At 36.5% G+C, this 24311-nt stretch overlaps 1 protein-coding gene across 9 annotated transcripts in view; it reads right to left on the minus strand.

Annotated features, from left to right (window-relative positions):
- LOC105836927 (serine/threonine-protein kinase tricornered) overlaps window positions 1-24311 on the minus strand; it is a 133802-nt gene that overhangs the window by 34729 nt on the left and 74762 nt on the right. For 5 of the 9 annotated variants that reach the window (XM_036293952.1, XM_036293948.1, XM_036293950.1 and 2 more), the window contains one exon: window positions 13670-13711. The exons of 3 other annotated variants lie outside the window; for them this stretch is intronic. In XM_036293952.1, coding sequence (XP_036149845.1) covers window positions 13670-13711 — 42 coding nt within the window. Of the gene's footprint in view, window positions 1-7090; window positions 7229-13669; window positions 13712-24311 lie in introns of those variants that run through there. One more of the 9 variants, XM_012681317.3, reaches the window with a different exon arrangement.

Genomic DNA, 24311 nt, shown 5'->3' on the forward strand with positions numbered 1-24311 from the left:
ACATTCAATTTGACAGAACAGCTTTTATGTTGACATCGTGTTCCATATCAACGTCAAAATAGAAGTTAGCTGTTTGTTTGGATTTTGTAACATCCTAGTATACTCAACTTAAGGTCTCGCAAATACCCACATTAAAAAAGTGACCCATATTACGTAATATTTACTTATACTTGAAAAGACTTTAATTTCGACATATGTAATATACGCAATAGAGCAAGTGAAACTTTATAGATGTTTAATGAAAGCAGTTATGCACTCGTGTAAACGTGACATATATATAATATCTGATATTTTTAAGTTTCCGTACGTCATATTTCAAAAATAAAAGTTCAAAGGAATAAATAAGGAAGTTATTTGTAATACAAATCAATAACTTGTATATAATTAATGCCATTTTGTTTTCAATACCGTAAGTGTGATAGGATAATAGAAGAGAGATAAACTACTTAAAAAGATTAATAGATCGACACGCAAGTGGAAGCTATTAGCAAATAGATCAAAGCAATGAATTAACTGCGAGCGTCATCTATTCGGAAACTTTTCTACTCGCGGTTTATATATCGAACCAATTTGTACGTGAGGTCAGTGTATTTTTAGACACGAACGTTTCGGAGAATAGTCGTATCGAACTCGGAGATGTCCAAGTAATGATCAGTCGTCCGCGCTTTCGTCATCTTTTCGTCATTGCATGTAAATTAACGAAGAACCTGTTAACATGCTTTTACTTCCTTCTGAGGCACCAGTCTGCGGTGTGGAAGCAACTACATTCTGCTATTTCTCTTTCTCACAAATAAAGTTCACGGAAAAAAATTTGATCAAACAGAGGTGAAAATAATAAAGACAATGTATTATTTTATGTTATTTTATGTAAATAATGAGATAATGAATGGAACAATAATTGAATCATGTATATTTCTTTCCTGTGTTGCACATTATCGATCTGTTATAATATCTCATCTTTTTTGTCTTTTAATCAAAGAAAAAAAACATATTTTGTACAAGAAAAGTTAAATAAAGGAATATTGTTCTAAATTACCTTCTCCAACAATATTTTTTTATTCCCAAAAATGACGAAATTTTTCGGATAGATAACTTCGAAGCAAATTATTACTGTGCTCCGCCGAAGAAAAATTTACGAGCATCGGAGAGCAAGGTTTCATCCCTATCTGAACACGCCGTTCAATTTGTAGCTTTTGGGCTATTTGCCCTAAAACTCGTGGTATTTTCATTAATCGAAGTTATTCCCATAAAATTGCACTGACCGCTACTGATCCACTGGACTTCGTATCGGTGTCATCTCGAGAAATATTTTCACGAAAATCATCACCCAATACAATTTCATGGTAGAAATACCCTAAATCGAAAACTCTGATCTTCTTCACTTCCTTTTTTATATTTGAGAAAACATATCAATTCAAACTAGCTCTTTGTTCTAAAATAATTTCTTACTGCCTATATATTGCGCATATAATGTACGCTAATATGTTGTAAAACGTATTTTTGATTGATTGGTTCATCATTTTCGTCGATACTTTATGTATGAGGCATTTATGCTCTGACCGGAGATCAAGCCCATAATTTGTACGATCCACTTTAAGTATGCGAAGCCTCATCCAAAGTAAAGCTTGAAATTATAGGCTCGGTTCGCTCTAATTCAAAATGCTTTATATGATACCTGTCAGACTCGAAAGACGTATAAAAAAAGTCTATAAATACTTTTATTGTCGAAATAATCTTTTCGTTAAACAAAGCTTTATATTGTGGAAAAAATAATGTAGTTTTATAAAAAATCAATAAATTACCATTTATGAGATCGTCCTTCTTAACAAAGAACACAGCAATTTAAATTTAAAAATAATTTTCCTACATATACATATGCATCGTTACACACACACATACATACACACTCTCTCTCTCTCTCTCTTTTTACACAATAATGATTGCTACGTTAAAAACTCTCGATTTCTCAATAATATCAATATATAGATTATAATTTTCTATATACTAGCTGCTAGAATATATACTGGAAAAAAGCATAACCTCCTATGGTGTTGTATCTTATTGACCCCTGTCACGCATTTACATTCTTCATTATAATCTTCCTCTTGCATAAAATGAAATTATAAATAAATGAATAAATTCATAGTATCTAAGAAATCAAGCATGTGCTGTAAAGCAGCCGTCGTCCTATACGTCTGTTACGCACACACGAAAAAGCCGATCTACTCCCGGCGAAAATGGAAGTGGCACTCACGCCATGTTACTTACAAGAGAGTAGCCCGACAGCGGCGTTATCGATATCCCTGTCTTTTATACCGTCACTACGACATCTCCCCGATAGCGATATCGCTGCACGGTAACTTCCGGCAGCAAGACAGGCACAATTCCGTATTTGGGTCAAACGTAACCTGCGTGCGTGGAGAAAAACATCGGAGCTCGTATACGAGGGATAGGATTCGAGCAGATCCCTTGCCGTCATTCTCATCGTTCTCCCTTTTCCGGGATCAGAATTATTTAGGTCAAGATACTCTTTGGGGGATACTCTGTAACGAGGTTGCGAAAGAAAAACGCCTATTGTCTAAAAAAAAATCGAATCAGCATTCGCAACAATTTCAAGATGTATCAATAATGGAAAGTTCAAAAAATTCAGAGTTAATTTTATACTTATTTGCCTTTATAGAGATTGTCTTTGTTACTAGTTTATTCAGTCTTCTTCTAAAAAGTACCAATTAGATTTAAAACAAAAAGCCTCAATATTTTTTATATAATATAAAATAAAACGTAAATCTAAGAAAATGAATTGTTTCGAATAATTACGTATACACTAAATTTTTATATTATATTCATCATAGATGCTAATGTAAGTACGTAAAATAATTTTGCAAAGATAATCGAATAGATTCAGTACTCATATTTTTTAAATTAAAGAATATAAATAAAGATAACTTGAGTTTACATTTTTCTCTATCCTGCTCTCTCTCTCAAATATAGATCCAGTACTTCTTTTTTTACTTTCTTATTATTATTATTAAATAAAATTATATCAAGTGCCCATACAAATGTTTCCTTAAATGTTCATTGTGCTATCACTCACAAGAGTGTGTGTATATATGAACAGAACGTATAAATGTATCCGAATGTCCGCAGTGTATTGAGCTTGAATCCGTTGGCTTGCTAAGCCCAAATGACCACGAGGCTCAGCCACCCTCTGCGGGAGATACTCATGCTATCAAAACCTCGAATCGGTAGCGACATCAAACATGAGCTGAATGATCCCTAAATTGTATTGACGAGACAATCTCGTTTCTAAACAAAGTAACGCCAAACTCCCATACATCATGATCGATATTATGAATTCCACGAGTAGATTGTGAAGCTCGATGAAAGAAAGGTGATCACAATGGCCGTCACGAGTTTCTGTGCCACGGATACTCGGACTCTGAGTCACTCGACTACTCGCTCGCTCGCTCGCTCGCTCGCTCGACCGCTCGCATTGTGATCTTTCACCTAGCAACGCACTGGTTCCCAAACTGGACGTTATAAAAATAAAGCGACGCAAAAAAGTTTGAAGACAAATATCACGATATACACTTTGCAATTAAAAATTAGAGCAAATTTGAACTATGTTATATATAAAAGGAAATCTATTATTTATGTATCTCAAAATTTGAACAAAAGAATAATTCAAATTAATTTACTATCTCTGAAAAATACAGTAAATAAGATGTTTCTTGATACAAATCATTATATATATTTATAATAAAATTAGATGTGTAATCAAAATTTGGCCATTCGACATCAAAGGAAACGTGAAGTCGAGCGTTTGGGAACCTCTGTGCTAACGCCTTTAAAATCTCGAAGCAGCAATTCCCGCCGACTGGCACAGAGGAAAGGAACGAGGTACGCCGATCCCGATCGAGGATAATGCCCGCTTCGCAGTCATCAAGTGCGTGACCCGCGTTTCGCAACGGTTGACGCCGCGATTCATCACCTAGGAACTAATAAAGCTTAAGCATCAACTTTCAATAAGAAAATTTCAGTGAGAAATATTCATTAATTCGTTAAAACAGGAAGAAACATATTCTCTTAAATTCCTTTGAAGTCCTACAGCTTAATTAAACTGTATGATTAAATTTACAAAATGTATAAAAATTCGCGATTTGTAATGATAAAAAATAAATTCCCAAAACTTTTTTAGATTTTTTAAATTTTTTCCGCTAACAAATATCCCGTATCAAATTCGTATATGTGACAATATTTCCAAACCTTTTAAAATTAAATAAAAATTGCCCTGAGCATTAATAAAATCTCATGAAAAATCCATGTAATTTTCAAGGATAAAAAATAAATTCCCAAAAATTCCATATTTTCTCGAGTAAATAATATCTGTATTAAATATGTGACAATATTTCCGGTAACCTTTTATTATGAAAATGACCAGAATTAAACATTTGACTAAAAAGAATCGGCATCTCTTTGTTTTACGCAGAGTTATAAAGAAACGTTTTAAAATTCCCGGAAAGCTCCAATGTGTAGCCACGCACGTCGTCTTCGTAACGATTATAGTTCCGAAGAATGCGCGTTGTTCGTTCGGAAATCGCTCCGGTGAGAAAGCGCGTATCGCGAGGGAGCGAAACCGATGTCGCCTGAAAGAGAAATCAGAACACATGATGATCGCGAGTACGTATGTATTTTGCAAATCGACGAAAGCATGTGAGATCTTGGCGCGCAGCCGAGATAAACAGGCTGTTTAACGATTGACTCGTGAAAATTTATATTTTGATACCGAATTAAAACACATACGTTTTCTTTACATCAAAAATCGACACGCAATTCGAGTCTATATTATTCTTTTGCAATGGAAAGAGCAAAAAATATCTTCGTTATCATACAATTGGTATTCCGTCATGCTTGGGGAAAATTTTCTCATCACTCACGTAGGACTTTGGCCATTCGATCGACTGATTTCCGATACCTTTAAATAGAATGGTAATCAAATACTAAAAGTGCAAGTTTCTTGTCTACTTGTAGAATAATTTCCTTGCTCACGTAAGTGTATTTATCTTAAAAAAAATTATTATTAATGCAAAAATAATAAGTTAATTGTATTTATATACGCGAAGAGGACACATACTTCACAAGATTTATCGTCGCGTTCCGTTCATTGGAATGTAGTTCGCATAACGGAGCAACACGCACGCATACACGATCGTAGTGTATATCTGTAAATTTGATCTACCTTCAAGGATCTACGGCAATATGCGTGTTCGTCTCTGAATATTTACACAGAGAAGAATACACACTTTTAACTATTCTCTCATATTCGAAACTTTGACGAATAGCATTAGCACCGTCAGGTACTTCTTTTCTATCTTTGCCATAAGCAAAATATCTTACGTCACTCGAGATCGAGCCGTTGCGTCGTTATGCAGAGATGCATAATGCACGCCAGGTGCATCTGCTTTTTTGCACGTGTGATAGGTCATCGGTAGAAATTAACTTTGCGAAATGAGACACGTTTTTCCAGAAATGCGCGTGAGAATAAGCGCGATAATGTCGGTATGATTATTTCACAATTCCTATTGAAAACTAAGAATTTTAACGAGAAATGGAGCCAATTAAGAACTCTAATAAGAACGATTCGAAAGAAATTAAGAATCTTATTGTATATATTACTATTAGTAACAATTGTTATATTATTCAAGTAGAACCTAGTGATTACACATATCACAATAGGTGATTAATATAATAAAGCGTTTTAAATAGCAAATCATGTGAACGACATGAAAAATAATGAGATTAGATACCTTTAATCAATTTTCATTTAAAAGAATATGCTGGTCTAAAACTTTAAAATTATTAATTAAAAAATTTTGAAATCTGGAGAACATGTATATAAAATGTTAGATAAAAATTCGGAAAAACGATAAAATTATGAGATTAAAAAGCAGATGTTACGTGTACGAAAAGTAAAAATAAAACTTCCAAATCGTTTTTGTCGAATCTTTTTGGGAACTATTTTTATGTCTTTAAAATTTTCGTTAAGCAATATTCATAAAAATTAAGTAAATGACAAAGTAAATGTTCTTTTATCGAATAAACTAAACATATGTTACGCAAAGCTTTTTGTGCTATTAACAAAAAACGTTTCAAATAATTTTTTGTTAATTTCAGACTTTCTCCTTAACATTAACATTATTTAGTCTTCTCTATAGATTATGAGATAACCATATTCATATATTAAACGTAAAAATATAGTTTTTTCCATTTCTTGTTTCCATTAATAAGAAAACGTAAAATCAGGAACACCAGCAACATTATTATTTTTGCCAGCATACGTATTTGGTTTTATCGCTTCAAAAAAAATTTAAATTTTATCGTAACAAAAATATATGTACGTTTTTCACTTGTACAAATACATGTACATAGGTCCAAAAGCCTACTGGTTAGGGTCGTCTCATATAAAATTTTAGAAAAATGCATATTTTTTGCTCTAGATGAGAAGATATCTCTTTAAAAGATTGCATTAGAGATGCCATTTAAAAAGTAGCATTAATATTATATTTTTCAAAATATTATATTTTTACTATGAATACTACCACAACAAATAGTCAACGAAAATTAATTGAGACTGTAAACTAAAATTACAGTTCAATAATTTTTTATTATTTTGAAATCATTCCAAGAAAGTATCGCACATCCAATAGAGAGAAGAGAAGTGTAATCTATTGAAATCAAAGACAATCCATTATAAATTAAATAAAGGAAATTTAAATGAGTCCTTTCATTTCCAGCAAAAAAAAACATACTCCAGTGTCTTTCGCACAAATGAATATTTACATAATTAAGTGCGTGCATCAGGTGCAATAAAGCGTCGATGCCGATGTTCGCGGAGATCGATATTCGGCGAACCAAAATAGAGCCCGTTAAGGGGCTAATATCCCACGCCAAACGTGTTTCCCCGGCTTCGCAAGCGGTGCCCCGCCATTTCGGCGGTTGCCTCTAATTAGCGCCGTCAAAGCGCGCGGTATTTGGCGCGCACGCCGGGAGAAACGCGACGGAGGAAAATGCCTTTTGGCTACTTGCGTACCTTCGTTATCGCTCGCGCGGTGATCTCGCGGCGACGAGGCACATCGTCCGGTCCGGCGCGTCCGGTCAGCTGCGCGGGCTCGGCGCGGCAGAGGTATCCAATTTTAGCGCCTCGGCGTGCAGTCAACGACGAGGACGACACAGTCAGTGTCAGACGGCGCACTCGCGTCAGAATAACTCGCGATGCACACCTCGACTGTCCCGAGCTGCCTTCGAGGATGCACGCGCTCCAGAGACGTTTCGTCGATCTCTCGCCGTCGCCGCCACCTCCTCTTCCACCACCACTCACCGCACGCTGCTTTCGCACACACGCGCGCGCGCGCGCGCACACATGCAAACACACCGCGTCGTTTTCTTCCTTTCGTTCGATACCGAAAGGAATCACCTCATTTCACGCGAAACCCCATTGAACGACGGGTGAAGAGCCCGGAGTGCGGAGTTCTATCACTATTTCGATATTCGAAGTCGTGTAAACGCGAGAGATGCCCGACAAGCGAAGGGACAGAAACGCGCGAGTGCTAAGCGGCGACTACTCCGATTTCCTCTTCGGCACACACACGCGGGGCGCAGGGCGAAGAGAGGGAGAAGTTTGTCCCCGAAGGGTGACGAAAAGGCCCGAGAGCATGGATCCTCTCGTCACCTGATCGCAACCACGTTTGCGTTGTCCCTTTTCTCACCTCTCCTTCGTCCTTCTCTACCTTCACCACTGCGAGTAGGTCACGCTCCTCTGGAAGCTTGCGCGCACAGTGTCACGTGTCGCGATCGCGGATCCGCGGTCGAACTCCAAAGTGGTCCCCGAAAATATGTGGCACCTCCTATTTGCGCACTGATCAAAGGAAACGAGGAAGACTCGAGAACCGGGGAGTAGTGCATCAAGCTCGCGGTCGTAGCTTGGAACTCGCTCGAGGGGGGCCGACGCGACGCGACGCGACGTGACGCGACGCTGCAGGGTGCACGGTTCTCGGCCGTCTGAGCGTCGATGCGGAACCTGGTCTCTCGCGAGCGACCCTCTCGCGGCCACTTCCGCCGGCGCCGACGCGCGGCCGCCAATCGCTCCGCGCTCTCGTTCCCCACTGTCGTCGGTCATGGTCCAATGGCGAAGCGCGGACGAGCGGACACCTATGCGGCGCGCGCGATGCCGCGAGGTCCGATAAACGCATCCAGGCGTTCGAAACCAAGCCGCTCCGGGGGCTTTCTTCCGTCAAGGCGAGTTCCTCTCGCGCGCGAGTCCACCTCTCTTGTCTCTCTTTCTCTCTCTTTTTCTTTCTCGTTCTTTCTGGAATGGCCACGAGATTTGAAAGTAAGCGCGCGGATCCGGCACACGGCCGGCGGTGATTTATCGCGGGGAGCCGAACGCGCCGAGATATCATGCCATTAACGAGTCGCGAAGGGGGTCAAACGTGAAGGGCCCGTCGCTTCGGTCGCGCTTTCTAAAAATTAGCGACTCCCGAGCGGGTGTGTCGAGAAAATCCATCGATCAGTCGTCCTCGAATCACGACAGACAAATGCAACAGATAGGTAAACATGTGTTTTGTGCTGTAGAAACGAGTTAATCGAATAATTGTGGAAATAAATTAATCGTACATTCCTACGAGTAAAAGTTTGAGATATCTCGCTTGATTTTCCGAACAATTGCCTTTGTCTCTTATGACAACAACTCTAAAAATAATTACGCAATATAGATACTGGCTATAATATAAAAGAGGTATATCTGACAAGTTGAAACACGTTGATTATCGAATAAGAGTTAATTCGTAATTAGTGGTCGATAAAGCTTTCCGCCAATTTGATTTTGTAGGAAATGGAAAAGGAGAGTTTTTATCGTGAGTTTCGATAAACATATAAGTATAATTAAAGATTCTAATCTATTAAAATAACACATCGATAAATATATCGAAGACAAAGACTTTATAGAACAATGTGTTAATTCTAGAGGAATGTAATGATAGCATCTGCCGCGAAGGATACAATTTTTTATCAACTTGCTCGAAAAAAAAGATTGCGGTGTTCCTTATCTTGACGACCATGCGGCCAGTGGTGCGTCGCACGCGGCGAATGACTGAGAGGTAAGTATGTTTCCCGTTTCGGTAGAAAATTGATAAATCTTTTATCATAAAGCAAATTCGACTTCCGCAATTTGTCGAATGGCGAGCGAATATATAAAAATAAATCGCGCAAAACTGTGCGAGATTAATTCATCTCGACATATGTTCAAAGTAATGCGGTATCTCTTATCTGCTTCCTGCTTATACAAATATCGATCATGACGATACTGTGAACTGATAATACGTTTCTGAAAACGTAAAGAACAAGAGAACACAATAGATTTTTACCCAATTTAAATTTAAAACGAACCTAATATTCTTCCTTAGAAACCAGTAAGTTTAAAAGTAAAATAGCATTTTCTTTTACCCTCGTAGTTCGATTTCCCGAAGTATTTCCTTAATTAAATTAGATATCTCATTCCAAAAGAGAAGTTAAATTTAAAAAGTCGACGGAGAGATCAATAATATCTGTTAAAGGTAATTACGTAACATAACGACATACTTGAACGGTAACTCCAATATTTGTTACGAAACCGGTCGAAGTAATTACTACGTATCTAAATATCTGTCATGTAAATGTTGGGAGACCAATATCAGTTACATCGCTCCGACAAACGCATCGACGTGCCGCGCTTACCCCAAATTACTTTGATCGTCATTGCCGCTAATGACCGCCACCTTTCTCGGGCCGTGTCATGTGTGTTATGTACACGCCGTTTGCGAGCGCGGGGCTGGCCCGTGCGTGCGCCATATACGCGTACACGTGAGAATATTGATTCCACCGCGTCAGCTGCTTGCCTACCTGCCTGCTTACTTGCTTGCGCTTGTCGTGGCTCGGTTACCCTGCCGCATTCTAACCCACATTCACGTGCACCGCCACGCGGCCGCGCACAAGCTATTGACTAGGATATCCCCGTTTCGAGCTGTATCGGATTTGCCGAAGAGACGGATATCGATATCCTGAACGGGAATTGCAACTCAAGCACTTGCTTGCAATCGCGACTCGAGCCTTTCAGACACGAGCTCCTCGTTAATTTCTATAATGCTATCTACACTGAGAAAAGTATCTGGCGAAACTAACCAGAATTCTGATGAATAATCGTGTAACCAGATTTCTGGTTAATCTCACCGGATATTTTTCTCAGTGTAGGAAAGTTATAAAATCACCGTCAAACAGTTTTTCTTTTTTTTTACGTTTTAATTAAATAATCCTCCTTTCTCTCCCTCTTGTTTGTTAAATTTATCTGGTAATCAAACTTTGTGATGTAAAAAAATTGTTTAGGACCATGAAGTTATTTTGAACGGCTAGAGCGAATAATTTGAAATGTTCGTACGAATTTTACACTGCTTAAACCAGTCTGGAAATTCGTGTGGGAGGCGTTTCCGAGAACTAAGAATAATAGTCGTCACAAAGAGATAAATCGCTACGTTCGAAGATGAAAATCGGGCGAAGTGCACTTTCGACGCAACGAAACAGCGGATTGATAATGGGATCAGGCGCATGACTGCGTAATTGCGGAAGCGCGAAATCGCTTCCGATGCGCGACCCCCGGTGGGAATCGTTTAATACTTCCTTAACGGGAATCTCGCGGGCGGGGTCGTGACCGCTATTCTTTATCCAGCGTGCGCTATCCAGGCCTGATGCACAGGTTCCGTCCGATAACGTGCACTCGCAATCGCATTCAATAATGTCCACCGTCACGCGACAGTGGTACAAGCAACATTAATCCGATTAATCCGTTTAAATAAGCCGCGTCCAAGCCCGATACGCGAATCCTTTGACCGTAAAAACCTTCCTTTGTTTGCCCGCGATCACGAGGGGGGGTTCGTTCGGTACCCCGACGGTGTCGACAGTCTCAACGTATTCCGTTCAGTTATGATTGTCAATCAAATCCAGTTGCGTTTGATTCGATATTTACAATTCCGAATCAGATGATGTGTGCTTCTACGTGGGTGTAAATTTGCCTACTGCTCGATGCTTATCTCGTAATTTCACCGCAGTCAGCTATAATAGCGGTCGTAATGGCGGGCTGAAATAATTGGGCGAAATACTTCTAACGATCGTTAGACTTAAAATCCGGTTTCACCAGTTCGTTAAATTTTAACCGCAGCTTATGAATTAATGAATGTCTGGTCGCGTTCTCTTTCAAGTTCTAGTCCTACGAAAAAGCAAGCACAATAGGATTCATAAAAAGTTTGACCGTTTTAAATATTAAAAAAAATTATTAATGTGTCTATTTTTTGCAAATTTCTAAAAGGCGTGTGCTCCTCTTAATTATGTTTCCTTTTAATTATAATAGTTGGGAACATAATGGCCCTTTGTCAAAGGAAAGACGGCTGCTGACGGTAAACGAGAATCTTATGTTTCAATTTACGAGGTGTCCTCAAGCTGCTGTCATTCTTTGACCTACTTCCAGCTCATCTTTCTTCAGTAAATATTTGATTGACCTATCTCGTTAAATTCCAATATGGAATATCGTTCTAAGCAAATCTCGAGAATTAAGAATTTATCTGTCCATCTAAAATTAAGTAACTAATGAAGAGCCTACATCTATTTGTTTCGATTCGAAATATACCTGTATATTTTTACAATCCTTAATATATTTTTTAATAGCTTGTAAATTAGAAACTATGAGAACACTTCCCATCATCGTTTCGTTAACAAAAATTTCACTATAAGCTAAAGAATTTTTTGCATAATAAAAAAGATCGATTGTAGTGGCGGAACACCCTGCTTGTCGAGGGAAGTAAAAAAGTTAATGCACGTACTGCGAACGTTATTCCGGAAACATTGGCGCAAAAGCGTGAAACCCGACTCCTTTGTTTCTGAGCACGCTTGACGATCTCGAACGGATGCATTGACCCGCTCAAAAGTACCGTTCTCTAATTGCGGTGAACGCGGACCGTGAAAAGTAACAAACACAAGGTAAAATTGAAATTGATAGTTTCGGGCCACAGGACGAAGAAAGGCAAGAAAAAGTGTCGGGATGGAGGTCACCTTTTTTTAGATTTGACCTCTAGAGATCAGAAAGTAGTAAAAGCGAGCAATTAGAGTATGATCTTATTCATTTAATTCCCATAAATTTCTAGATATCTGAACAAAAACATTAATACTTTAATAAATTTTTATGAGAAATATACTCATTCTCGTATTAAAACTCAAATAACGTTTACAAAATTTAATATTTCTATCATATGCACATATTTTGCCTACTATTGCTGCATTTTTTTTTTTGTTTAAATATAACATATATAATTTATATATTTTTAACTTCAAATCTACAACAACTACTTTTTATTTGTCGTTTTACGTTTCGGAAATAAAATCAATAAAATAAAAGCGATGTTTCGTTTTATATTCGGGGTTACTTTAAGGGGTTGATATTGTATCAAAAGGAGCTAACCAATTATCGTTGGGAGGGACTGCACAAACGTGCAGTCAAAGGATTACAAAAAGTTTACATAATTTGACCGAACGTGACTATCATCCGTGGTTCTGCACGATCGCGTTTTCAGAGCGAATTGCAGGCTCCGATTATGCAATTGCTGGAAAGTTTAAAATGTGCGAGGCTAGATCTCTCGTGGTTCATTTATCGTAAGAAGAATTATACGCGAAAATGGAGTAAAGCGGAAAATGAATTAAAATATAATGCGATGTTTGAAGAGAGGAAAATAAAAGTACGTAGCAACGGATGCAATGTGATAACACGCCGTACTAAAGGGAAGAAAGCCTTCTAAATTATTTAACGTTCGGGAAAAAGTAATCAGCAAACACAATTTCGTGAATTCCATAGAAAAGCCGCTAACAAATAATTCTTCACGTACTAAATAAATTAATATAAATTAGTAACAAGCTAAGCTTCCATCCGTTTCTCTTCTTTTCCCACTTTTCCCCGTTTTTTTGCAGCATCGTGAAAAAGTATCACAATGCGGTCGCTGGACCTCACGTTATGTACTTTCACGAAATCTTTTGTTCCTCAAAAGGAGGAAAATGTAACTTTCGCGCAAACGCTGTATTATACACGCCACTTTTTAGTCTCGTTCGACGTGACACAAAGTTACTCGCGTTATTATAGTGTCTTTCCTTTAAATTCTGTCTTACAACATCTATATCTTTTGTAAAAAGTTTGCGGATGGACACTTATCGCTTTCGTGCACTAGACCTTTTGTTCCGTTCGCGTTACTCGCTTGTCTGACAATTGCCATCGGAAACTAATCGCTGCTGCACGTTACCGAATAGAAAACTGCCACGGTACGACCAACCGTAAAATGTTAAGGAATTGCCGTTAATGTGATGTAAGACGCTTCATTGCGCGTTGTAAAACGCGCGAATAATTTCAAGTTTTTGCATCGCGCTCACGTAATCAAATATACTCAAACTATAAAAGATCCAATTTAATCATTCGAAAATGTACTAAACACAATTAATGCCCTTTTAAAAATTAAAATATTTTTAATTTAACATAAAATTGAAAGCGTTTGCCTTCCTTTGCATAAAAATCAAGCGAGAAATTATTTAAATTCTTGTTATTTACCCATTTCATGGACGATTTTTTCCGGCACCAGAGCATACTGACCTGCAACATAAAAAATAAGAGTACGTCAAAATATATCGATTTAATCCAGAGATAAGCGAATCTACCATTTCAGATTAGTTTTATCAGTGGAACACAGAGTTTGATATGAAAATATGAATTGCACAAATATGGCAATATTTTCTGTCGCAATCTATAGTCGGAACAAATGGAAATTATATTACTTGTTCAGAATAAAATGATAAGCGAATATACGATTCTGAGATTGGCTTTATCAGCGAAACAACGAACTCGATATCAAGATATCGCTTGCACAAATGCGACAGTTTTTTCTGTCTACGATCAGAGATGTGAATTACTTATATTATTTATACAATATAACGTAAAATAATGCAACGTAAACGAGTAAACTGTCTTTTAAAGAAGAAATTAATTTTTTATTTATAGTAAAAATCTAACTTTTCAAAGAATATCAAATTACTAATTTCAATTTTCTAATCTCATTTTAGAGATGTGACATTATAACAAATTACAGTTGCGTAAATTTAAATTGGATATTTGCTCGCAGTTAATAATTTTATGAAATTGGCTAACGGAACCGATAACGCGAGTCATCGTCGTAATAGCCGTTAATACGACAGTAGATGATAGTAACCGAGTCAATGAAATAATATTCCCTTTAACGTACAAAGTCGCCGTCGAGTGAAAGGTAAGCTCGATGAGAATAACAGGATCCAAAGTGCTTAGCGAAATACGCGTACAAGTTGTGTAAATAAACGTTCGGCGGACTGGCTGAATCATTGTAGAAAAATCTTTGAATAAAACCAGTCTGCGTATATAATCAACTTCTACTTTCTTACATCCGGACAATTAGTGCACGAAAAGTTCAAAATGAGCACAAATTTCGAGTTCTTTTTACTGAATAATGAGCATAATTCTCTCCTCAACTTCTTTTCCACCCTCGAAAGTTATAATTATTCTAACTGTATATAGATATTCAGAAAAAAATAAGACAAACGTTGTTTCTGAATTTCACAATAATTAGTACTTTAGGGATGTAATTAAAACTTTTTTAAGTGTTTCATTATTTATTTGCAACTTACATCGCATATCTGACAATGAGTATAGCTTTAAGCTTCCAATTTGTGAAATATTTGATCAAGGATAACTTGCGTTGAAACTTGGCAAGAAATAATGCCGCGCAACCACCCTCCGTTCTGGACACCCAGTAAAACGTAGCCGGTTATTGTCAAGCGTAGCTTCTTTCCCATTGCTACCCGTGGGAATTAAGCGCACCGGTCCGTCAGACAACCGCTACGAACTACCGAGGACTACCGCGAAGCACTGTTTGTTCCTGAAGGCGGTAGTATTACTGTGCCTGGGCGGAGAATATAACGTGTTTCTTTCAGTTAGTCACGATATACAGCGCGGTTGTAACATGCGATAACGATGCATGGACCTTGTATACACAGAATAGTGTTTATTACGATGTACAGCGGCGAGTTAATGGCCAGCGGAGGAAGGATGAACCGGAACTAAAGCTAAAACTCTCTTCGCGTTCATTGATTTACTCGCATTTACTTCGGGTTAGTCGTGGAAATATTAATTACCCTAATTTCGCTAGGAAACAGATTTATCCATTAGCGCTAAAGATTTTCTCTTTGTCTTTTTTTGGGGGGCGAGTGTCTGTAACTTTGATTCGCTTTCTAAGTTCACTCGCCGAAACATGCTATTTGTAGAGTAATTCAGTTCCTGAAATAATTCAGCAGACTCGAAAGTCGAACGAGCAACGCTACTGTACGGCTGAGATAAACGATAAGTAATGCTGTGTTTAAACTTCTGAACTGTTTGGATCGTTATCGAAATCTTTATCAAATAACTCTATTTAATTGACGTTAAGTTCAAGATATCGAAGTAACTTATCGTTTTGAGAGATTATGAAAATTTTCTGAAAATAAAATATGTAGAATATTTCACATTTAAATTAAGGGACTTAAGAATAATTTTCGATTTTATTAAATATTATATTACGCATAAAAATGTTGGTTCAGAGACAAATTACTTGATTAAAGTTTCTTAAATTTCGTTTATATATAATACATCAATTCTTATTTCCATTTTCTCCTATATATGTATACTTATGTCGTCAACACATTTTATATATCTAAGATGTTAAAATTTATTATATGCAAGAACTATTACGTAAAATTTAAAAAATCGCACAATAATAAAATCTATCTTTCTACAAGATTTGTTACATGAATGTAACAATAATTAAATTAACTTATTTTATAAATAGAATATACTTTTCACACGATTTTTTTGCATCTTCTCCAACGAAAGGCTGTGGTAATAATATTAGAACACATAATCCTGTATCTCAAACATTAAAATACCCCATTCATTCATTGCACATTTGAGTTAAACAGAACAAGTCATAAATATTAAAACCTTTAAATTTAATGTTTATCTAATTATTTCCTTTTTAATTTATTTCTTTAACTGAAAGGAAACTAAGCTTACATTCAAAATAATTACATAGAGTTATTCACATTTCCTATAATTTTTCATGGTACGTGTCTACCTATATAAATTATTCTCTCACATCTCAATATCCTAGGCACGGAGATAATCTCTCTCAGCTCATAGCAACCGTATATCCGAGTCGGAAGGTTTCGACCGGAGGATCGATGCTCGCCTTCGAGACGTCAGGCCGCGCAGGAGCAGATCGAGACATGAGTACATGCCCGTGCGATCAGCTGTGCCGGATACTCGGTGGCCTCAACGAAGCGCACCACGTGTGCATTCAACCCTTCTGAGTCATCCTATCCTCTTTCTTTCCCGTGCGCCACTTCTCCCTCATTGTCATGACTCTTTTCCCAGTGTGTGACGCAATGTGTCGCGCTGAAGCCGAGAGAGAAAGCAACAGGGAGAAACAGAGAAATAGAGCCATGTTGCGGAAAGAGAGGTCGAGTCGGCACAGGGAGAGTCTTATTGATTTTTTCGAACATCTGATCGGCGAGACGGAGGAGACGAAAGATGGGGAGAAGAAGGACAGCGAGGCAAAACTGGAAGGGCGAGAAAGACGGAATCCTCGCGTTTTCTTCCATCCCTCTCCTATACGGTGGCCTTCGGTGAAGTCTTCTGCATCCCGTACCTGTGTTGCCACGGTAACAGCCTAGATTCCAGAGAAGAGTTGGAGAAGACGCCAAGCAGATGGATAACTCAGCAGCAGAGAGAGAGAGAGAGAGAGAGAGAGAGAGAGAGAGAGAGAGAGAGAGAGAGAGAGAGAGAGAGAGAGAGAGAGAGAGAGAGAGAGAGGAGAAGAAAGAGGAGGGAGGGAGAGGAAAACAGAGCGCGAAGAGGAAATGGCGAAGAGGATCATGTTACGCGGTCGCGTCCTTTTGTTCCAGATTTCCGTGCCATCCGCGGTATCCGCAAGAATTAACACGTCGTGAAGTACAGACATGTAAATGTGACGGCGTATTCAGAAGTTGGATAGGTAATTGGGTGAGTACGTAAATGAGAAGGCATGAATACATAATACATAATAGTTGAAGTTCGACGTGCATGATTAATTGCTGTTATTACTTGATCGGAACTGGTCATTAAAACATTTCCGTCGATATTTTGAAGAGATAAGGGAAATTGATGGTACTTTTTATCGAAGACATTGAATAAATATCAAAGATATGTTTACTTCTGTCTTTCTCAAAAATGCATATTTTTATCTAGATTGCATTCTGGTCTTAAGTTTCTGGTAAATAAGTTGTTTCTATCAATACTTAAAAATACCTGTTTTTTTTCCTGATTTGTACACTAATCATCGCTAATCAGAACAAATAGCTCTCGAAAAATTGTTTAATTAACAGTATGTATGCTTCCACCTGTTTGTATTTGCTAAACAAATGACTCACGTAACGTCTATCATTCCCTCATCGTTCATGCCTTTTAGTGGAACTGTATTTACTGAAAAAACCTGCAAAACGATTCAAGAGTACACGTAGACTTATTGTATAACTCTCTGCGTGTATAAAGTCACTAAATACCAGAAGTTCGGAGAAAGAGAAAGTATTGCGTGGAAAAACTGCGAAAGTCACATTATCTCAACGTTATCAACATGTACTTCTTTCTTTCTTTTACCAAATACCGCGATAACATTTTTATTCATTTTCATGATGTGCTAAAAAAAGTTGCAAAGTATGCAAAAAATGAAAGCATTTTGCTAAAATAGCATTTATATACAGTCCTGTTCTAGTAAATTATAAATATTATTTAAAAATAATGCTAATTAATATATGCCTCAATCTGTTTGAAGAAACTATAATTTATTCTTGCATATATATATGAAAACATATTTTATTGTTATTTTGATTTTTTAAATAAAAAATCTAATAAAAAGAAAGACTTTAAAAGATTTTAAATTCTTTTTTTATTTTTAATATTGATCACGGTTTAAATTATAAAAATAAAATTTCTCAGCTTGTTTTAAATCACAATTTTAGCCATAATACAAAAATAGAGAACGTCAGGAGGAAGAGAATGTCTTTATATAACAATCTATTTCATCTGTAGATAGAAATTGTAATGATTGTGACAGATCGTGGTACGATTATGACAGCTCAATCCTGATTATGATGGTTTGCATTATACAAGCGGCAAATTAAGCAAACGAGACGTCAGAATTTTCATAAATATACGATGAAAACTGCAATCGCATCGGTTATTATACGCGCCCATCAAAATAGACACCTATTCCACTTTAGCGCTTTTTCACTACACGGGAATATAGATCGCCCGCAATTATTTTCTCGCTAACCATCGACCTTTTTGCGAAAAGTTTTCACGTGAAAAATCGCAGAGCAATAAATTGACTCACTCGTAAAATCATTATTTCGTCCACGCACCGGTGGATTATTAAAAAGATCGCGAGAGTTGCCGTTTGCATCACTGCAACAAATAACGTGCGATAGAAAAATGTTTTTTTTGCAAACCATTCGGTTACTGCAAATTCAATGGGAAGCAAATTGAATAAAACTGTATCTGATTAATCCTGGCAAGCCGAAATATTTTCTCTATAAACACAGATGTGAATAAACCCATGTTTCCGATACTTTTTCGAAATGTCGGCAATTAACAAAGGTACAATATACAAAAGATGTATATTACATAATAGATAAGATTATTTACAATAATTGCATTACAATAATTGTATTATTTGATGGATATTATTATATCTCTTTATAAGATATAATAAAGTTTATTAGAATTATTTTCTAAAAGTAAATCCCACTTAACTGATAATTCAAAATCGTCATTTATCAAGGAGTTCGCAGAGGAAACATACATTTTTTAGGAGAGGTCGTCATTTTTCACGGGACATCAGCTAATACCCTACATAAATCTAGCACAACGGTAGCTAAAAATCACCGCAATTAAAAAAGCAACATTCTAAACGAACTAAGACTCGCAATAGCTTAGTGGAAAATAGGGTTGCAGATCTAGTTACAATTTTGTAACCTCGTTCCTGATTCCTCGGTCTCATCCTTGTTCCAACGACTAGCCCAACATCTCGGCGTTAGCAGATCCGTGGATGGACCTGACACTCCGCGTAACGATGGGCATCCTGCCAGACAAGAACATTTTGCATGCCAGAATACACAGAGTGCGATAATCCAACCGCTTGCACCGCGTTTCGGAAGATTTAAGGGCGAAAAAGAAGGTTCCCTTGAAACCGTGGTTTGGCTGAACATCTCTCAAATAAAAAAAGGTAACCACGTTACATAATGATTTTATGATAAGATCATAAAATTAAGAGAAAAAGTGTAGAAATTACACGCTCGATCCTTAAAAAAGCCACACATTAAAGCCTACATACTGAAAAATATCATAAAACACAGAATCCTCTTTTTACTAAACTTTTGCTAAAATTATCTTAAAAAGAGGATACCTATCTTTGCCTGAAATTTGCTTTAGTTCCTAATTATTCTCCGTTATAATTAATTTTTATAGAAAAGACAAACTTTTCAAACAAATTTAATTTCAAAAATGCAAATAGATAGCAAAGTTTTGCTTTTTATGTAATTTCGTTAGATTTTAATTTAAAGCTCAATTAGTCAAAATATTTGATACTAGAGATTAAAAGAATATTTAAAATTGTAGTCCAAATGAATTTAAAGCTTAAATCAATTTTTTCTAAAAATGAGAAAAATGTTTAGAAAAGGAGATCAAAAGTTCTAAAGATAAATCGTCAAAATAGTCAAATTTTGGCTTATCTAATCAAAACGTCACGAACTGAATGCATGTGTATTTCGTCTAACCTACACAACTCCGTATTGACGTAAAATATGAAAATTTGTGACGCACATACATGTATACTCATGTTTACTTTTGTAGCTAACAGAAACAGCGGCATCAAAGTATGTTTATGTTACCGAACACAACAATAAGTCTTTTAAAAGATACGAGGGTGTATGGTTTTGGCGTGAGGTAGGATTTGGCGGCGTGTATTAAGTTAGTCCCCACACATTAAAATTCAGTAGTTCTGATATGAGTTTCCGTTTCATTTTGAAGAGATAAAAAGTTCTCTTACAAAAAAAGTATTGTTGATTAATGGTTGAAAATTAAAATTTAAAAAAAAAGAGTGCTAACTTCTTGTCAAAATTTCAGATCAAATAGTTCTGAATGGCTCAATAGCTTAGCTTTATTTTGCGATTATTTAGAGTTCCTGAAGCATTAAAAAAATTCGATTAATTACAAAAAATTAAAATTTGTAAAAAATTTGATTTTAAGATATAATAGTTCTGAGGTGTTTCTATTGTTATTTTAACCTATTTCAAAGAGTGCTCGACAAATAAAAATTTAGATTTAAAAAATTAAAGAATTATGGACTATAAACCGAAATTTCAAAATCAGTTAAAAATGACATGTATCTGCTTATCATGTCATTCAATCGCTTTAGCTTGTAAGACTTTTCACCAGAACTCGTGGTGAGTTCTAATAAGAGACAATACCATAGTTCTGATTGAAACGGGAATTCATATCAGAACTATCGAATTTTTATGTATGGGAGTTAACTTAACAAACGCAAGTTGACGTGGCTCTGAGACCGTAGCAAAGGCAAAGAACGACTTATACTCCATTAGTGTGGGTTTTAGACGACGAAACCATTCATACGGAAATGCTGAAACGGTGTTTTATCGCGGCAGCTTGCATACCTATACATCATATGAATAGAGAAATACATTGTTCTTTTCTTATGGCACAACGCATTGGCATGTACTGTAATAGATTCTAAATATATTTATAATGATTGGTATTGGTCGTCATACGTTGCAACGAGTTCTAAATTTATGTTCCGTACGTATTATAAACTCTTTTAATAAGTTCCAAGTTTAACAATCTATCCAAATGACTTGACAATCTATCGATTTCAATTTCTTTTTTCTCTTACCACGACAAAATATATCACATCGCATTAATTTAGAATTGAGGTAATATATGTATTAAATAAGTATTGATCAATCATTAGTAAACTCTTCTCTTTCCTGGCAAATTGTGTCAATTTATAAATTTCATTAAAAAAAAGAATTGTAAAGTATCCTCATATTTTTTAATAATCAGTGATTTAGTAAAAAAAAAATAAAAACTGTATAAAACTAAAATTTTTGCTTTTTATTATTAAGTTTGCTGAAATTATGAATATTTACAAAAATTAAGAATAAATAATTATTCAAATCCAGATTATTATTCTCATTTTATTTTTATTTATTTAATAAAATTTTATGCAATAAAGTTACTTCGTATTATTTACAATAAATAACACATATATTATATAAAATCTCTTTAAAATAAATATCCATTTCTCAAATTTATAAAAATATTGCGATTATTCGTATTGCTTTTTATCTGCTGTTTCATTACGTGAATAAGGCATAATTATAATTAGATATTATACAAAAAAGAGAGTAAATTATTAAATATTTTACTAAATAAAATTACAAAAATCAATAATAACGGTAAATCACATGAACATGCAATTTTGTTAATTAATATGAGTGCAAGTTGGCATCGCGATATTATACAAGAGAGTAAATTATTAAATATTTTACTAAATAAAATAAAAAAATTAATAATAACGTTGAATAACATGAACATGCAATTCTGCTAATGAATATCAATACAAGTTGGCATCGCAATTGCAAATTTCGGTTAAGAATGCATGTGGCCAAATCGGCGACGAGCGGATTGATCCTAAGAATGTCAAACCGGAAGAGCCGGAAAGGAAAGGAGTTCTAGGTCGGCGGTTCCGTAAACCCAACGGGGGCGGCTGTAACCCAGTTTCTCGAAATGCGTGGTCGGGTTCCTGTGATGCGTCACATACTACGTACTCGTATACGTGTGACATGTTGCGGTTGAACGTATACCCGATCTCGCACATTCGCCAATCCATCATCGGCATGCACAGCCACGCGTATCGAGACTATCGAGTCTAACGTGTCGATACTTTTATTCCGATTAGATCGCTCGTCCGAGTTCGCTTTTGTTTAAAATATGCCGCGAGAAATGTAAACAAGTTCTCCCCCTTCTTCTCTCTCTCTCTCTCTCTCTCTCCCCCTCCCTCCCTCTTCTTTTCATCGATATTATTAATTATAATGCATGCATGCGCTATTATTACACGTGTACACCGGGTGATTCATTAGTGCGCCTTTCATCTGTATCTCTGATGTTTCTAAATTTAAAATAGAATGACGTAAGCAACGATGAGTGGATTTTAAACGACGTACTTTCTATTCGTCATACATTGCAAAGATATTTTTTATGTTCAATGGTGATAATTATAATAAAATATTTTATTATAATTATTACCATTGGGGAGAGACGGGGAGAGACGGGAAAAGACCGGGAGAGACGGAGAGAAACGGGGAGAGACCGGGAGAGACGGGGAGAGACCGGGAGAGACGAGTAGAGACGGGAAGAAACGGGGAGAGACCAGGAGAGACGGGGTGAGATCGGGAGTGACGGGGAGAGACGGGGAGAGACCGGGAGAGACCGCGAGAGACGAGGAGAGACCGGGAGAGACGGGGAGAGACGGGGAGAGACCGGGAGAGACGGGGAGAGACAGGTAGAGATAGGGAGAGACGGGGAGAGACCGGGAGAGACCGGGAGAGACGGGGAGAGACAGGTAGAGATAGGGAGAGACGGGGAGAGACAGGTAGAGATAGGGAGAGACGGGGAGAGACGAGGAGAGACGGGGAGAGACCGGGAGAGACGGGGAGACCAGGAGAGACGGGGAGACCAGGAGAGACGGGGAGAGACTGGGAGAGGCGAAGAATGTTTCTATTGTGTTTAAATTAAGGTAATAAGAAAAATAAAAATGGCTTTTATTTTATTGAAAAAAAAAAGAAATTTTTTCTTTAACTTATTTAAAACAGTCTTTTGAATGGATTTCTAATCTAAATCCATGGCAGCTTTTAAAAAAAAAAGTTAAAAGTACGTGAATAAATGAATATTAGATTTATTAAAGATAGATAAATGCTTATTCAAAAATAAAATAAAAAGAGCAACAGTAAAGCACGGCTCTTGACAGTTAAACAACAAAAGCAAAGAAAATTTGAAAAAAACGTAGCATAAGATATAGAGAGCCACAGCAACGTGTGGCAGAGCATAGCTAGTAATTATAATAAAATATTTAACATTTGCACTTATTATTCTCATCAAGCTGTAATATTTCTAGCGTATTTATGAATGTTATAATTACGTATATAACGACTCATATATAATATAAATATATCAGCTTATTTTCTATATTTAGATAATTTTAAATGCCAAAAATTGTAACAATGAGATAAAAAGAAAGCTCGTTTCATTTACTTACTTTCCAGTCATTTTCCATTTTTATTTATTTGTCAAAAATAGAAACATTTTCAAAATTAAAACAACAGAACAGAAAGACACGTTTTATCTATTTTTTAATTTTCCACTGTCATTTTACTCATTGAGGAAGGGAACATTTTTCAAAAGGATATTCATTACCGTCGGAGATAGATCGACTTCCGCTAAAGAACAATATTTAGCGGAAGTACGCGCTACAGAGCGAAAGTCAACGACCACACAGCGTGCACTCGCGGCTTGACAATAGGACATATTTTCATTTATAATCAGTAAAAATAATACGCGGCAATTCCTGCGTTAGAAATATTCATGACTTGCGGTTACGTCTCCACTTTCACTCTTATCTAAATTTCTTCTTGTTGTAATTTTCTTCTTACTATTCGACAAATACTTTATACACATACGCGTGTAAAAAAAACTCTACAATTGCTACATTAAAGCTACTGGCGCACAGACATCTTTTTAATTAATAATTATTTCCCTAAAATCACTAAATACTAGAAAATAAGTTAAAAATTGCAACAGTTAAATTGTAGCCTTATACAAACTTTTAAGAAAGGAAAAATCAAATCTATAAATCAAGAATTTATGAAATAATTTCCGGCAATTCTGCCGATATCCTACAGAGAGTTTAATTCAAACAATAGAATATATCGTATGCAAGATGCGACACACGAGAAATGCGTGCTTTCCGATCAAACGAGCGGATCTGCGCGGAAAGCTCATGATGCTCAGCGAAGAGTGAAAA

This window comes from Monomorium pharaonis, chromosome 11 (genome assembly GCF_013373865.1).
Source record: "Monomorium pharaonis isolate MP-MQ-018 chromosome 11, ASM1337386v2, whole genome shotgun sequence".
NCBI lineage: Eukaryota > Metazoa > Arthropoda > Insecta > Hymenoptera > Formicidae > Monomorium > Monomorium pharaonis.